Below are 17259 nucleotides of genomic sequence, written 5' to 3' on the forward strand. Positions count from 1 at the left end.
ATAAAACTTTATTTTAATATTTATTTAACAATATATTTCATAATTAAGGCCTTGTTTGGTACATGGCTATTGACGGTTGGCTAATTCACTTGGCTTATTTGACCTGTCGGAATGTTTGGTAAAAATGGCTTTTGAAATTAGTTGTTTATAAAAGTATTTGGTAAATTTAGTTGGTGGCTGTTGGCTATTTATTAAATAATTTGTGGGCCAACAAAGAAAGCTACTCAAAGCAGGTTTTTTTTTTTATTATTTTTTTTAATTTTTATTTTGGCTTAAAAGCCAGTTTTTTTTGCTGAATGAATAGCCATTTACCAAACACTTTTTTTGACGGTTTGATCACTTAAAAAAGCCAAAAGCTAACAAAATGCCATTTAACAAACATAATTTGAATTGATAAAATTTATTTTTTATACATTACTAAAAAAAAAAAAAAAGTGATGGTCAAAGTTAATTGATAAAATTTGTTTTTTTTTTTTTTACGTTACTAAAAAGAAAAAACAAAACACTCTTACTACACCCAAAAACTACAATTTACAACATTAAACACAAAAATTGAAGGGGAGCAACAAAATTTGGTAAAAGTAGGCGGCGGCTCGTCACGGGCATGATGACAAATATTATCATAATATAATGAAATGAGTACTTTACAATCAAACAACGTTAAACCAAAATTCAATAAAATTAGATAAAGAAAGAGGAGAAAGAATTAGAAGAAATATATGGCAGGGAGTGGAGAATTGGCAAAGCCAACCTACAATGCAAAGCTATACTCAGGTGGCAGACCTTCTTACCCACCTCAACTCTTTCATTTCATCGCCTCTCACACTCCTTCCCATCTTCTTGCTTGGGATGTCGGTACTGGCACTGGCCAGGCCATTCCTTCCGTACGTTCTTTCCCTTTCCTCTTCTCATTTCTTATTTTATTTTATAGACGGGATTTGATCTTATGTCTTGCTATTTTTATTATTAATCATTGGGATCCACACTTATGATCATTTATTAATTATTTATTGTGGATTGGCTTTGGGACTTCTTTCAACCAAGTTTATATTTGTTCTCTTGATTTTGTGATTATTTTCTGTAATGAATGTGATCAATACAGAGTAATTTTGGACATTAATTTCTCTAGACGAGTTTTGATCTTATATCTTTGGGTATTAAGCGAGATCCACACTTTTAATCAGATCGATTTTGGGATTAGTTTCTACCAAGTTTAGATTTGTTCAATTGATCTTGTCATTAATTTCGGTAATTAATTTGTGATATTGAATTACCCCCAAGAATTTCTAAATTAGACTCCAACGATCACCACATTTTACTAATCAATTTTAGTAATTTTTCTTGCAAAACTTATGTTTATAAGTACAAACCAAGAATTGTATCATATAAACATGTTTCTCAAGTTGAAGTGAGAATTCTAAAACATATTTTAACTCTACCATATTTGTTGATTTTCAGTTAGCTGAAATCTATAAGAATGTGGTGGGCTCAGATATCAGCGCGACACAGCTAGAGTGTGCACCAAAACTGCCTAATGTCAAGTACATTCAGACGCCTCAGGTTCTGTCCGTAACTGATGTTGAGCAAATGATAGCACCCGAATCCAGCATTGACTTAATAACCGTAGCCCAAGCAATGCACTGGTTCGATCTCTCCAACTTCTACGAGGTTGTGAGATGGGCTCTGAAGAAGCCTAATGGGGTCATTGCAGCCTGGTGCTACACTACACCTTTGGTGAATGAGGAGGTGGATGCTGTCTTCTGGCCGTTCTACAAGGGATTTTCCGGTCCTGGATGGGAGGAGACGACAAGGGCTGTGGATGACAAGTACCGGAGCATTCATTTCCCATTCGAGCCTGTTGATGGATTGGCAGATACTGGTCCGTTTGAGTTCAAGAACGAGAAGGTGATGAGCTTGGAGGACTATTTTGCTTACATAAGGTCATGGTCTTCTTACAATGCTGCTAAGGAGAAGGGGGTGGAGATGCTGCCGGATGAGCAGGTTGACCGATTCAAGCATGCTTGGATGAATGATGGGAAGAACGATAAGGTTGTGAAGTTTCCTGTTTATTTGAGGATGGGAAAAGTTGGGGATTCGAAATGAAATTGGTGATGCAACTGATGATGCTATGTACTTCAACTTCATTATATGCATATAGCAAGCAATAAAGAGTTCCTGTTCACGCCTTTCCTGTATTAGACAGAGTAGATTATATGAATATTAAGTATCAATGATTATAATGTTAAGGTAAAATGTTGAAGTTGAAGTTTTGACAGTTCTCAGAATAAAAGATCAGATTATGGTGTTTTTCTTTGTCAATTTATTGGATCTTGATGATAGGTCAGAAACTAATTGCTTCTCGAGATGAACTCTCACTAACCTAAAAGGCTCAAAAGCTCTGCATAATGGTAGGTCATACATTTCTTGCACATTCGTGTTGCTCATTTGTTGGCTCATATTCATCCTGGGGAGTATTTGTGTAAGAATATGAGATGGTTTCCGTCATATGTTGATGCTGGTCTTGATTCCTATTCATTGATTTAAGCTTCTGTTTATGGATTAACAGAGAAAAAGACATTACTACATTAGTCTAGGCGGTTCAACTTGAAAGAGGGTATGATTGAATGATCATTGTCAAAGATACTGCAATGGTATAACACGTATCACTATATCAGCCTGTGTATCAAATTATGTATTGAAATGGTCCGGTAGATATTTTCTGATACCATAACAGCATGATTATTAGGGTTCTGAGTTCAATAAGATGGATTGAACCAATTGTTTAACCCAGCCCATAATTCAATCAGCTAGTCAAATCAACTAATACTACCAACTAATTACCAAATTAGGCCAGAATAAGAAAGACTTAACTTCACATTAGTTGTTATACTTATGTCGCATTTTTGTATGCTATTTTGAAAATTAGACTTAAAAACTTGTGTTACTATTACTAATTGTTATACGAGTAATACTTTTTAAGTTTTACAAAAGTAATACTTCTTCTGTTTCTATTTACTTGACTAACATTTTTATAATGAAAATGTCATATTACTTGACCCATACTATATTTGGTAAGCTTAGGGTAGATAAATTCTCTAAATTACCCTTATAAAATGCACATGGGGGCAACTTTAAGGGGTAATAAGGTAAGCTATGTACAACAAGGGTCACAAAACTATAATTTCTCTCTCCTCTTCTAAAATATTGTGCCCAAAGCTACGGGTCAAGTAAATAGAAACGGAGAAAGTATAAAAAATAAAAAATGAAACAAGTAACTAATGAGAAACAAATTTAGTGCGTGAATAGAAACCTACCGGTTGAGTCATAACATAATAAGGTCGTGTCAAATCAGTGTGTGTTTAAAGTTTTAAACCGATGAACTTCGAATTTAAGCCTTTTTATATTCCTAACAATTCAGTTAGATTAATCCCAAATTGAATTAGTTTTAGACTATTTTCACAAGATTCATCCAATAGAAACCTCTAATTAGAATAAGGTCATGAGCCTATAAACTACAGTATAATAGCAAAAGTCAATTACTTGTTAATACAAAAACAAATGAGTCAATAACTTAATCGCGTCTTTTATTTCCACTATACCATCTTTAAAGCGAGCAAATACCCCAAAAGCGTATACGTCATACTTTATTAATATCAAAACGAAATTAAAAACCAATATAAAAGCCTTGGCATTTTGTTATTTCAACGTATTAATTCACTCCTTTACAATTTTTCCCCTTTCTCTCTCATCAAAACGCAACAAATTTCAAATTTTAGGGCAAAAAAATGGATGCGAAAATCGGAAAATTCTTTGAATCTGTCGGGAATTTCTTCGGTGGCGGCGATCAAATTCCTTGGTGTGATCCTGATACTATTTCTGTAAGCTTTCTATTCTTTCATTTGTGGTTTGATTAAGTTTAGGGTTCTGTTTGTTTCAATTTTTTTTTTGTTTGATTTTGATTTATGTATTTCTGTTTTGCAATTTTCGCACCATTTTTGTTGCTTTATTTAATGATTCGACACAATTTTGATTATTATTTGGAAGAATTCGCTTTTTTCGTTGTTGTCTTTATGTGATATGGTTGATTTTTGGAAATTGCAATTGTTCATCTGAATGTTGAGATTTGTTGAGCTTGTTTTTTCCATGAATGATTTTTTCAATGTCTTTCATATAGTTGTTGTGGCTGATTAATATCAGATGGATTTTTAAATATATGTCTGGAATTAAGGTGAAAGTTCTGTGATAGGAATCGGAAAATCTTGAAAATGTTCGCTACCACGCCTTGATTTTGGAATTGTTAGGATACTCCGTATTTTTTCAGTAATTTTAAGCTATTGCATGTTGTGTGAAATTATTGTTAGCATTTCTGTCTAATTCCACTTTGATTAGCCAATGAGTGTTTGCGGATTTTGTTCTTTGTTTTTGGATTTGGAAGTGGCATCTGCCTACTTCAGTGATAATGTGGAAATTTATGACGAAATTGGACCGATTTTTGGTTTGTCAAGTTATGCTCATGTTCCGATGAATTGCTTGAGATTGGAGGTTTGTTCAGCCTTATGTGATTCTGTCTATATTAATGGAGCGTTTTGATATGTAATCTTGAGTAGGATTATTGAATCCTTAGCATTACATTGAAGCAATGCATGGATATGTTATTTTTGTGTTTTATGTTTCGTTGAACCTTATTTGTCTTTTACTTTCCTGTTGTGCATCTTTTTTTTGTCTGATTCTCATATTCTCTTTTTCCCCTTTTGTGTGGCTTGGCTCCTATTCCTCATATTTATAATGCATATCATTTTTCTTTGAATTGATCCCTCCTTCCCCAAACAGAGACAGAGGGAGAGTTGGATATGATAGCTGATAAATTTTTTATATAACTTTTAGGGACTTGAGCGAGAGGTTGCAGAAGCTGCCAATTCCAGTGATGAACAGAGAAGTGAATGTCTGATGAGGTTATCATGGGCCCTTGTCCACTCTAGGCGTGCTGAGGATGTGCAGCGAGGGATAGCTATGGTTGAAGGTAAATTTGGTCACCTTTTCAACTATGGATGCTTCTTCTTAGTTCTTATGTCTTGCTTTGTATGTTTGATATTTCTAAGATTTAAAATCTTTTCATTGATAATCTTGTTGCAGTTTTTAGCCGCTTTTGATAATATACCTAAGGTTGCATTGCTTTTATCTATGCTCTACCCTACACACCATAATTTGCTGAAACTGCCTTTACTTTTGTAATATGCTCTTTCATCTAGACTGTATTCTGAACTGTAGACTATTTCATGTATCAGTTTCTCAAACGTTAACATATCTCTCTGATTTATTTTGTACTTCAGCTGTTTTAATACATCTTTCTCTTTTAGAATGCATTAGCAAACCCCTCTGAACATATAACTTAATGAGACTAATTTTCTGGTCTGTAACTAGTGTCACAAGTTAGGGTCTAAAGATGTGCTGAAATGAAAATTTCATACCTTAGTATTAAGGCTGTGTCCCCCCACCTCCCAAATTGAAGTGCTACGCAGAAATTAAAATTGTGTCCTGGCTTTTTGGCAGCATCACTAGCTAATACAAGCAGTGGTCCACTTGAAAGGAGAGAGAAAATCTATCTGCTCGGTGTGGGGTACTACAGAAGTGGTGATTTTGCAAGAAGCAGGCAGCTTGTGGAACAGTGTCTTGAGGTAACCTTTCTAGCTCTTTCATGTAGAGTGGTTTGATAGAATTGGCAAACTGGTTGTTGTGGTTGTTCTCAAGGCCATAATTCCTTTTCTGGAAAAGGTCTTTTGATTGCTGTGTAGGATGACAGAACAATTTCAAACAATGATGAGCTTATTTCTTTTGTGATTTCATTGCATCCCATATCCTCTAATCTGGCTGATGTCTGTTTTTGCTTAACGGTGATGTTTCCGGTTAGAAATTGCTTATTTATGATGTATATTATTGGGAAAACACTTCAAAAATGATTTTTTTTATTATTTATAGTGATTTAAAAAAAGACTTAGATTTGTATAATTTAATAAAAATGGATACTATCTGCTTGCAACTGTGTCCTATTAATGGCATAAATTGGTATTATGACTTTGCAGATTGCACCTGACTGGAGGCAAGCATTAACCCTGAAGAAAAATGTGGAAGATCGGATTGCCAGAGGTAAGAAATGCGAATTCTAATTCTCTATTCAATTTCAGAAGAGTTGCTTTTCATAAGCCATAACTCACATGAAGCTATTTTCTTATTGCTGTCTTTCGATACCAAATACAGATGGTGTTATTGGGATTGGCATAACAGCTACTGCAGTGGGTCTTCTTGTTGGAGGAATTGCTGCAGCTGTGGCTCGTAAGAAGTGAGAAAGTTAAATTTTGTTCAAGTCAAGTGACTACTGCAACTATCATATCTTGACTCCTCTTTCCTGTGTAGACGCAATGCCTATATATACTTTGTGCATGGATGAACTTGATAAATAATCTTTTCAACGTAATTAGGAGTTTTTCGTTCTTCATACATAACAAAACTTGATGTATCGCCATCAGGCAGTTTTGATTTTACTTTGCTATCAAAAGTTGTATAAGATTTTTATGTGGATTTACTTGTCTCACCAGTCGATGTTTTTTATTGAATTTATAAACTTTTTCTAGACTTGGCTGCCCAGGAAGCCGAAGCTAATTGTTATGATCCAAAGTTGACCGTTGGAAAGATAATCCAACAATCTCTCAGGTATATGAGGGTAATGTTGGTGTTTATTCAAATTTCTTTAGATACACTATTACAACATTGAGGTACTCAGACCACAAGCAAGGAGTACAAACTGTACAGTGTACCCCTTTTTTTATCAAATAAAAAGTAATTTCTAGGCTATTGATTGATACTTAATGATGCCGTTAAGTTATTAAAATCTCTAGTGACCCGCTAATATTGGAACCCCCCCCCCCCCCCCCCCCCCCCCCCCCCCCCCCCCCCTTTTTTTTTTTTTCATGATCAGGGAATATTTGTTTACCGTAGCTAACGACATTAACTTAATGAAAAAACTTTAAAGAAAACAAATTACTCTGTATTGCCTTAGAAACTGTCATGTAAAAAATTTAGGAACTAGAAATACTAGAATAATATATTCTTAACTCTCTAAAATGTTTATCAAAGTTAAAATGAATCTACAATATGTAAAAATATAGCTGCAAGGTATATCAGAGTAGTATAATTAACTTGCACAGTTGCACTATTAAAAGGAATTAAACTTGATTGGAGATGCCTTGAACGATCTGCTTGAATATTTCCTTAGCCATAACTCTGTAGGCGTGCTGAGTCATGTGGACTCCGTCCCAACTCACTAGCTTAGATGGATCGTGGCAAACAGGAACTCCATTGTTGCCACACATTCGAGTTATGTTAAAATTGTAATCATTATTACCAATGCCACAGCATGTCTTTTGCACTTCACCCTTTGCAAAACCTGCATAATAATTATTACTATGTATTAGTACCATGCTTCAAACAAACGGATAAAATATTGATTTCAAAATCATACATTACAAATTGGCAATAAACTAGCCATTTGAAGCAGCATTTTGAAGGAGTCCCTTCAATGCATTGAAATAATCAGCATAGACAATTGCAACGTTTGGATACTGTGTTTGAAGATCCTTAATAGCTTCATGTAATCGAACATTTTGGTACGTTGCGAATCCATTCAAACCCTTTAAACATTGTAGCTCATCGTACATATTCGGGTCTTTTGTCTCGAGGCACTTAGATAAATAGGCATGCAACCGATTGCAAAGTTACCGGGAATTACAACTTTAGTACCACCTAAATTAATCACTTCCTGCATTAGCATTCATATAAAATCGTTAATTATGTTATATTGTGAATAATTAAAATCGATAGACATTATAAGTTAGAAAAGATACCAACCTTCACGGCACTAATAATGGCTTGAATGACTTCATCTACCATCTGTTGCACTTCTTCCATTGATTTTCGTCCAAAAAACGCATAGTTAAAGTCGTTGCCTCCGGTTTCGATAATAAATAATGCATTTGCGAGTTTGGCTTTACAATCTGCAAACATTTGATTAAAAAAACTAGTAACTATTTCCTCGATCATCATTAATACAAAAGAGTTATCTCAAACTTTTTAAAAATAGGGATATCGTAGAAAAATAATATTTAGGATAGGACTAGAAGTTTAATTACCTTTAGGATTAGGGCAGAGTGAATTAAGGTGAGACTTAAACCAAGCCATTTGAACAGATAATGAACTGTTGGTAACCGGCGATGTAATGTTTTTAGCAGCTAAGGTTGAAGTGTCGAGAGCCGTCGATCCCGCAACAGCGAAGTTCACACCATGAGTGAAGTTACCGGCTTCATTAAGATATGCATCAAGAAAGGGCAAATTCAAGTATCTTGCTGCAATTTATACAATAAAGAAAATTTATTAGTCATACATATATTTATAAATTGGTACGGTTTTAGTGATTTATAGACGATAGATGATAAGCGTACTATTTAACAATCTTACTTTTATACGTGTTAAATGAACTCGCATTATTTTAATCATTTATAAATTTAATAATATTTGATTTGCATTGTTTATATATTTTCTTTACATATATATTGTCAAAGTTAATATAAATTAAACGCAAAATTTAAATGGTGCAATAATTATGGAACAAATGTTAAAGAATATAAATATACTTAAAAGTTGATTAGTAATTCTATTAACAAGGTGACATACCAATAAAATCGATCATGAGAAGGCCATTGGAGCAACGACCAGTAGGCTTATGGAAGTAAGTTTGTCCATAAGGAAGTCTTGCAAAGGTTGTATGTTCTCCAACGGGGGATTCGCGTATCAAGTTACCGGTGTCGGATATCGAATCGCCGAACTGATAGATCGCATCTATTTTTGGTACTTGTTGAGAGAGTGCATGGATACGGAGAGGAAAGGAAGAGCAAAGAGCAACAACAATAAAGAATACTAGTTTCATGCTAGCCATGGTTCTCTTGTTACTACGTACTGTTTTTTTTTTGGGTTGTGTTGTGAATGTAATAGAGACGGGAAGAGTATGAATTTATAGGATTTAAGGTTAGGAAAATAGATGTCTTAGTCGGTTATTTAATTCGGTTAAGGGTAAGTCGTAAAAGATTAGGTTTACTAACTTGCAACAGAAGAAAAGAAATTAAGTTATTGCTATTGTATTAGGATTAATGTTTCCTAAATTAATGAGTTGTGCTAAATTCTAAAATTATAAGTAATTAAATTTCATTAAAAAAAATACTTATTATAGATCTTCTCTTAGGATTTTTAATCATGTATTGAAATCATGGTAATCATATTATCTTTTTAAAAAAACAATTTCAAATCATATGATCATATCCTAATGTACTTAGATAATCATTACAATTTAAAAGTCAAAATAATAGGGCCTTAGATAAACATTTTACAATTTAAAAGCCATTTTTTTTTGAAACAATTTAAAACCATCCTTAATTAATAAATTTACACTAAAACAATAAAATTAACATAATTAAATTTACTGTGCATCTACTCCCTTCGTATTTTTATAAGTGAAATGTTTAATTTCTGTTTTGCACGTATGTTTATACAAAACTTTGACTAATGATTGCACGTATATTTATACAAAACTTTGACTAATGATATCCTTAAATTTTAATAATTAAATTATAACAATTGAAATACTAATAAACTACGAGTATTTATTAAATAATTTCTTTTGCATAAATCACAAACATTAACAAAAGTAGTTGGATTAGGTGAACGGTGCAAAAGTCAAAACGTTTAAATTTAAAAAAAAAAAAAAATACACAAGGGAGTATCATACATTCATAACCAATAGCCAATGTACAAAACAGTTATTTTAAAATACTTTACAAATTGCCTGAAATTGTAAATTACAAACCACGACAAATTATGTGTGAATCAAATCACTTTTAGCTTCTCATATGCATTTTTAAGACTGTAAATATCAATTTCTTTAAAACTAGACATTGATTAATGGCATTAATATGCTATTATAAATTATACACAAGAATGATAGATATTCTCGGATTAGAGATTATAACGAGGGAATGGATTTCATATTTGATGAACAAGTCATTGACTATTCTGTTTTATTGTGTTTCATAAATCTGGAACAAGCATCTCGTTTACTCCGCGGAAGACAAAGCATGGCTAAAATTATGCTTAAAAAAAAAGAAGAATTCCAGGATCTAGTATTCATTATTTGGAGTCTCTTGTTGATTGTGACTTAGTGACAAAATACAATTTTCCCATCCTAGGACACCATGCATGGAGTACATGACTTCAATACGGAGTAATAAGGGTAATTGAATTTGGATAAAAAAAAACCAAAAAAAACAGTAAATCGTGCGTGCCACGTTGGTTTATAAGAGTCATTTTATTTATTTTTATAATCCGAGTAACCCCATTTGTCAATTAATGTACCTAAATCGACTATACGAGTAATATAAGTTATTTGACTTATTTCCCTGACTTTTCATCGTTGTAAATTTATAAAAATTAGATATTAATAAAATTTACATTGATACAATTGTTTGCTACTCGATTAATGTTCCCAAGCAATTACGGACTTAGTAGTATTAATTAGCAAAAGAAATCAGACCCAAACAAATAGTTGTACACCTACTTATAAGAAATCATCATTCGTATGAACAAAACAATAATTCAAGAATACTCTAAAGCATTAATCATTAAAACCAACAATACTCGTCTCAAATACTTAATACATGGCTTCAAACTAATAGTTACTGAGCATAACAAGCTAAGGACTCATAATACAAAGATAAGAAAAGAAAACGAAACAAGAACCCATCAAGTTTCTCAGATTCGGATCTGAGTTCCTCTCAGGCAACTCCGAATTCCTTCGCTGCAATGTATCACGAAGAGTGACCAACAACTCCTAACCCTAGAAGGGTTTTGGAGTGAAGCCTCCCTTCTCTCTCGTCTCTTCTTCAGTGTCTGGCTTGTTTTCTCTATGATTTCGTGGCTTTAAATAGGCTAAGAGATAATTGGGAATCTTTCAAAGATAAGGAAAGTAATTAGATAAAAAATATATCTCTTCCATATCTTAACCAATTGATAAGATCTTCTTTTCATTCATATTTATCTTTTCCAACAGCTGTAGATCTTGTGAATTATTCCCCAAGATTTCCCAAATTCGTGGATTCAATGAACCTAGACGAACAAAACGTGCCCAGCAAGCTGTTTTCATCTCCGTCAGTTTCTCAAGTTCCTCGGCAGGAACTTCCAATTGTGCTTCGCATTGATTCCTTCATTTGGTTGATCTTTTTACCTTCTAAAACCACTCAATAACCTATCAAAACACACAAATGAGAAATAAGCCACAAAATATCAAAAACCTAAATAAAAACACTAAAATGCTAAAGGAACTTATCCAAAATCTAAGGAACATATATATAAAATAGTGTCAGAAATGACACTCATCATTTGCTCTCATTAATGTTTATTGCCTCTTTTTTTAGCTCTTAAGAATAGTGTGTGGACATTTATAACCCTTAAAATATTCTTTTACATATTTCCTCGCATTAATGCTACCAACAACTAAAGTTGTGACATAAGGCCATGGCTGTCACACACTTTAGCCGACCTAGTAAAAAAAAAAAAGTAACCTCATTTGGTCATTCGAGTAACACCTATTATTTTATTTTGACTTATAATATAATACTTCCAATGTAATTATTCTTATTTACAAAAATATTTGCATACTCCCGATACAAATATCTCTATTTTTAAGTTAATTTAATATATTAATACTTGATTACAAAGTCTTATATATGGCTAGCCACATGGTGTGACAACTTTACATAATCACATACAAGACAATTAATTAAGTAATAGGGGGTTACAGTGATGAACAAATAAGGTTACCTTAACGTGTATGTAGGTTACTTAAATGAGAACTAGGGTTACTCCTTAAATAAGTGAAAATTACTCGAATGAACAAATGGAGTTACTTATTTCTAAATTACTTGAATTCACTCATATAATGAATTTGGATTTACTTTTATGGACATCGTGAGGTTACTCTTATGAAAATTGAGGTTACTCATACATATAAATGAAGATTATTCTTATAAACTAATGTGGCCACACCGTGTGGCTAGCCACATACAAGACTTCAGACTTGATATATATGATATCTAATCATTGTTTTCCACTATCTTATTTCCTTATTAGCTATATAAAATCACCAATTGCAACTTTGGGGAACAAAGGGAATAGTTTTTACATTATTATTTAAAGTTAATTCTTTCCCATTTATTAATTACTTTTATTACTATTTGTTTGTGATTATTAGGTTATATAGTAAAGTTTCATCATTAATTTTAAATTTTAAATTTTAAATTCTACATTTCTACAACCAACCCATCAATTGAAGAAGAACAAACAAATAACGCAAGTTCGTGGAAGGTGGAACCACTGGGATTAATCTTTTAATTGTTTTGCTTTGAAAATAGCTGAAATTTGTGTTCACCTACTTCCTAAATTTCTCTTTTTATATATGATTTTCTTCTTTAATCAACTTGCTATGTATATAATGGATATTATTGAATTCAAGGAGAAATTAAATACTTTTATGTTGCAATATTTGTACTACAACTTTCTAAATTAATAATGGTTGCAAATCTTGCAATATTAAATAAACGAATGAAATACAAATTTTTAAGGAAAATTTGAAAAATGCCACCATCTATTGTTGTCATTTTGTACAATACCACTTTAACTTAATTTTTTTTATTGTATTTTACCACCTAGTTTAATCTAAAACACTAAAAATTACCACCATTTATGCCCGACTCCCCTATATGATGTCATAGTGGGTTCCACTACCAATTGTTCCTCTCTTTTCAATTCCCTCGATTCTCACCTATGTTCTTCCTTCTTCTTCCTCTTTGTCTAATTTTAATATCAATTTGCAATTCAATTAGGCGTTATTTAGGGTTTTTATTCACTAATTTGTTCTTCAAGCTAAACGATAATGCAAAATCGAGGGTATAATTGGTTAATTAGGATAATTAAGGAAGAAGAAAGGTGAAATTCGAAGAAAAATTGGTTAGTGGGACCCACCATGACGTCATATAGGGGAGTCAGGCAAAAGCGGTGGTAGTTTTTACTGTTTTGATAAAACTAGATGATAAAATATAATAATAAAAAAAAAAAAACTTGAGGTGTAATGTACAAAATGACAACAATAAATGGTGTTATTTTTAAAATTTTACTATCTTTTAATTATTTAGTTTTCAGATGAGAATATAAAACTAGTACTACAGTACTACTATGACTAATTACACTATTGTAGCGGACTAGCGGGTTGACCCGTTACGAGTTACGGCCTTATCGGACCCTTCTTATTACAATATATGACTCCACCTAATATGTATACGTATTCTATGGCCGAACTGCTCTAGATTATTAAAGAAAAGAAAGATAATAATGTCGATTACAATTTAGCAAATTGGTCTTAAATAATTGTTGTTAGTGAAATGATGAGTAAGCTTAATAATGCTGATGATACTTTAAACAGCAAATTGTTCTTAAATAATTATTGTTGACGAGTAGGCTTAATAATGATGATACTTTAATCATATTAACAAGTGCTAATGTTACAGTATTTCAACGAAATGATTAATTAAGGGGTCATATTGTAGTACGGATTGATAGTATTTTACTTCTATTTAACTTGAACCAAGCATGAATTTTTTTGATCAAACTCAAAACTCATACCATCTTTTCTCATCATTATTTTGCATAGAAATGGACATTGTAGGCACAACGCTCTCTGTTGCCCAAACTTTGTTTGCAGCCTTGCAATGTTCGGAGGTCAATGAGACCCTCTCACTCATTGGCTACAAATCTCACCTTGATGATCTTATACGTACCGTTGAGGCTGTCAAGGCCGTGTTGCTCGATGCAGAATCCAAGCAAGAGCTCTCCCATGAAGCAACAGTTTGGCTTCAGGAGCTCAAGGATGCTGTTTATGAAGCAGATGATCTAGTTGATGAATTTGTCACACTCGCCGAGCAGAAGCAACTCCTGAAGAAGGATGGTGTTAGTCTTTCCAAAAAGGCGCGCCACTTCTTTTATAATTCCAACCCACTTGGAATTGCATTGAAGATGTCTCGAGGGGTTAAAGATATCAAGAAGAAGTTGGATGCGATTGCTTACAATGATCAATTTCGCTTTAAACTTGATCACGAGCCTATCAGGAAGAGAAGGCCTGAGACCTGTTCTTATGTAGGTGCAACAGATATTATAGGGAGGGAAGATGACTTGGAGAACATCATTGGTATGTTGCTTGATTCTAATGTTCAACGAAATGTGTCGTATCTCACAATTGTGGGAATGGGAGGGTTGGGCAAAACTGCTCTTGCCCAACTTGTGTATAATGATGAAAGGGTCAGAAGTGCGTTTCCATTAAGGTTGTGGGCTTGTGTCTTTGATCATGATCATAATCAGCTAGATGTGAAAGAAATTGTTGGTAAGATTTTGGGAGAGAATCATGAGGATTCCACCATGAATCTACTACAACTCAAACTTCGAGAAAAACTAGCTGGCAAGAGATTCTTACTCGTATTAGATGACGTATGGACCGAGAATCGTACACAGTGGAATGAGCTAGCAAAGTTCTTGATTGGAGATCAGAGGGGAAGTTGGATTGTGGCAACTACACGTTCCGAGTCAACGGCACGAATCATAGGAAATGGCACGATGCACAAGCTCCAGGGCTTGTCACGTGAGAGTTCATGGCGCTTATTTGAAAGGTCAGACTTTGGATCGGAGCAATCAAACCCTTATAATGACTTGGTTAAGATTGGGTGTGAGATTGTTCACAAATTTGCTCAAATACCCCTTGCTATAAAAGTGGCAGGAGGTATTTTGTATGGTCAAGAAAAGAGAAAGTGGCTACAATTTCAAGATATCGGATTAGCCAGCATTAGAGAGAGCCATAATGATATCATGCCGGTGTTAAAACTCAGCTACCATCATCTTGAATCTCCGTTAAAGTGTTGCTTTAGTTATTGTGCAGTATTTCCCAAGAATTATATTATAGACAAGCAGATGTTGATACACCTTTGGATGGCACAGGGGTATATTGTTCCGATAGACAAAGGTCAAAGCATAGAAGATGCAGGTGAGGAATACATATCTATGTTGGTGCGGAGATGTTTTTTCCATAATGTACAACCAAAAAGTGCAAATGGAGAAATTGAGTCATTTATGATACATGATCTCATGCACGATATTGCTCAAAGTGTCATAGGGAAGGAGCTTTGTACAATGAAAACTGCTAGTGGCAACCTAGATAAAAACGTTCGTCATCTGTCTCTCGCCAGAAGCTCATTTGCAAAAAACTCCTTTGGTAAGACACATATTCGCTCATATTTTTATGCTGGCCATTGGCGTCAAGATGCTGATGAGATGGACAAAGTTACACTAGAAGCAATTGTTACAAACTGCAGATGCTTAAGGACATTGGACCTAGCTTGGTCTACAATTAAGAGTTTACCAAACTCTATTGGAGGGCTATTGCATTTGAGGTACGTAGATCTCTCATTTAATAAAGATTTGGAAGTGCTGTCTAAGTCAATAGCGAAATTATATAATCTGCAAACCTTGCTACTAAAAGGGTGTAATAAACTAAAAGAGTTACCAAAAGACATGAGTAGCTTGGTTAAGCTTGAGACGTTGGATATAGATGGTTGCTCTAGTCTATCTTTTATGCCTAAAGGCATTGATAAGCTGAGTTGCCTTCGCACTTTGAATAAGTTTATTGTGGGTGGAGATGGGAGTTTTTCAGGTTGGAAGCACTGGTTTGATAGACTAGAATACCTAACGGCTCTTAACAATTTGAAGGGTCGTCTTGAAATCGACGTTAGGTGGCCTAATAATGCTACATGTGTTCAAGAGAGCAGTATGAGGGGAGGATTATACTTAAGGCACAAGGAACATCTTATTTGCATTGCAATTGGTTTCAAACTCGATGAATGTATTGGAAGAATAATTAACGATGTAGAAAGAAGATTGATGGAGGAGTTGCAGCCACATTGTAATCTAAAAGAGTTAGTTGTGCGAGGATATCATGGTGCAAGGATGCCTAGCTGGGTAACCCTTCTACCAAATCTTGTAAATCTTCGTCTTTTCAATTGCAAGGAACTGGACTATCTACCATGTTTGGGAAACTTGAGCAATCTAAGAGTCCTAACACTTTCAGAGTTAGAGAAATTGGAGCACATTAATATTGAAGAAGATAACTCACTACTCTTTCCATCCCTTGAACGCTTTGAGCTAAAGAATTTGCAAAAGTTCAAAGGGTGGATGAGAAGGGTAGAGGCAGGAGATCAACTCCTTGTTGATAGCAGTACCAGTGAGATGAAATATCGCTCACAATTATATTTTCCTCAATCAAAGTCATTAAGAATAGAACGATGCCCGCTTTTGACATGTACTCCATGGTGTCCTAAATTGGAAAGATTGCATTTAGTCGCATTCAACAATAGACTTCAAATAATGAATACCGAAAGGGGTGAGAATGCTTGTAATTCTCCATCATGTTCATTTTGTTGTGATCCTAGAAACTCGAGTATTTCAATTCCCAGATTGAAGGAGGTTTACATAGACGATGTGGCGTGGCTAAATTCACTACCCATGGAGGCTTTAAGGTGTCTCGAATTTATGACCATAAAAAAGAGCAAGGTAGAGACTTTGGAAGTAGTTGAGGAGGTGTTTCGTAGTTGCTCATCTTCATTGCGTTCCTTGGATATAATAGGTTGCTCCAAACTAAGGAGACTTTCTGGAGGAATTGAGCATCTCACTGCTTTGGAGATGTTAGACATCTACTACACCCATAATTTGAGTCTTTTAGAAGACGGAGAAGATGGCACGCCATGGAAATCCCTCTATCACTCGCTAACCTACATACAACTGATTGATCTCCCACAACTACAAAGGTTGCCAGATTGGATGCAGTTCTTGAAAGCCCTTCGAACCTTGTCTATAGTAAGCTGCAATCAGCTAGAATCAATGCCGAATTGGATGCCGAAACTCACTTCTCTCAGGAACCTTAAGATTTCGTATTGCTCGACACAGCTAGAGAGAAGATGCCAAAATCCAACCGGAGAAGACTGGCTTAACATTCAACACATCTCCTCCAAGGAAATCACCTCCAATAATGCTTCTTCCTTTTTATTCTTACCACTAGATTTATGA

General features: G+C 34.2%; 3 protein-coding genes and 1 pseudogene across 3 annotated transcripts; 3 read left to right on the forward strand and 1 right to left on the reverse strand.

Annotated features, from left to right (window-relative positions):
* The first annotated feature begins 664 nt into the window (after positions 1-664).
* Positions 665-2319, forward strand: LOC145582450 (uncharacterized). The gene is made up of 2 exons (XM_081639448.1): positions 665-884; positions 1459-2319. Exons 1-2 carry the CDS (start codon positions 720-722, stop codon positions 2101-2103), a joined length of 810 nt encoding a protein of 269 aa, XP_081495574.1. The 5' UTR covers positions 665-719; the 3' UTR covers positions 2104-2319.
* Positions 2320-3692: 1373 nt separating this feature from the next.
* On the forward strand, positions 3693-6628 carry LOC145582451 (mitochondrial fission 1 protein A-like). The gene is made up of 5 exons (XM_081639449.1): positions 3693-3878; positions 4885-5020; positions 5551-5675; positions 6081-6144; positions 6256-6628. Exons 1-5 carry the CDS (start codon positions 3786-3788, stop codon positions 6339-6341), a joined length of 504 nt encoding a protein of 167 aa, XP_081495575.1. The 5' UTR covers positions 3693-3785; the 3' UTR covers positions 6342-6628.
* A 592-nt stretch (positions 6629-7220) lies between these two features.
* Positions 7221-8986, reverse strand: LOC145582452 (acetylajmalan esterase-like; annotated as a pseudogene).
* A 4820-nt stretch (positions 8987-13806) lies between these two features.
* On the forward strand, positions 13807-17259 carry LOC145581356 (putative disease resistance protein RGA1). The gene has a single exon (XM_081638377.1). It carries the CDS (start codon positions 13807-13809, stop codon positions 17257-17259), a length of 3453 nt encoding a protein of 1150 aa, XP_081494503.1.

This window comes from Chenopodium album, chromosome 15, assembly GCF_948465745.1.
Source record: "Chenopodium album chromosome 15, dcCheAlbu1.1, whole genome shotgun sequence".
Lineage (NCBI taxonomy): Eukaryota > Viridiplantae > Streptophyta > Magnoliopsida > Caryophyllales > Amaranthaceae > Chenopodium > Chenopodium album.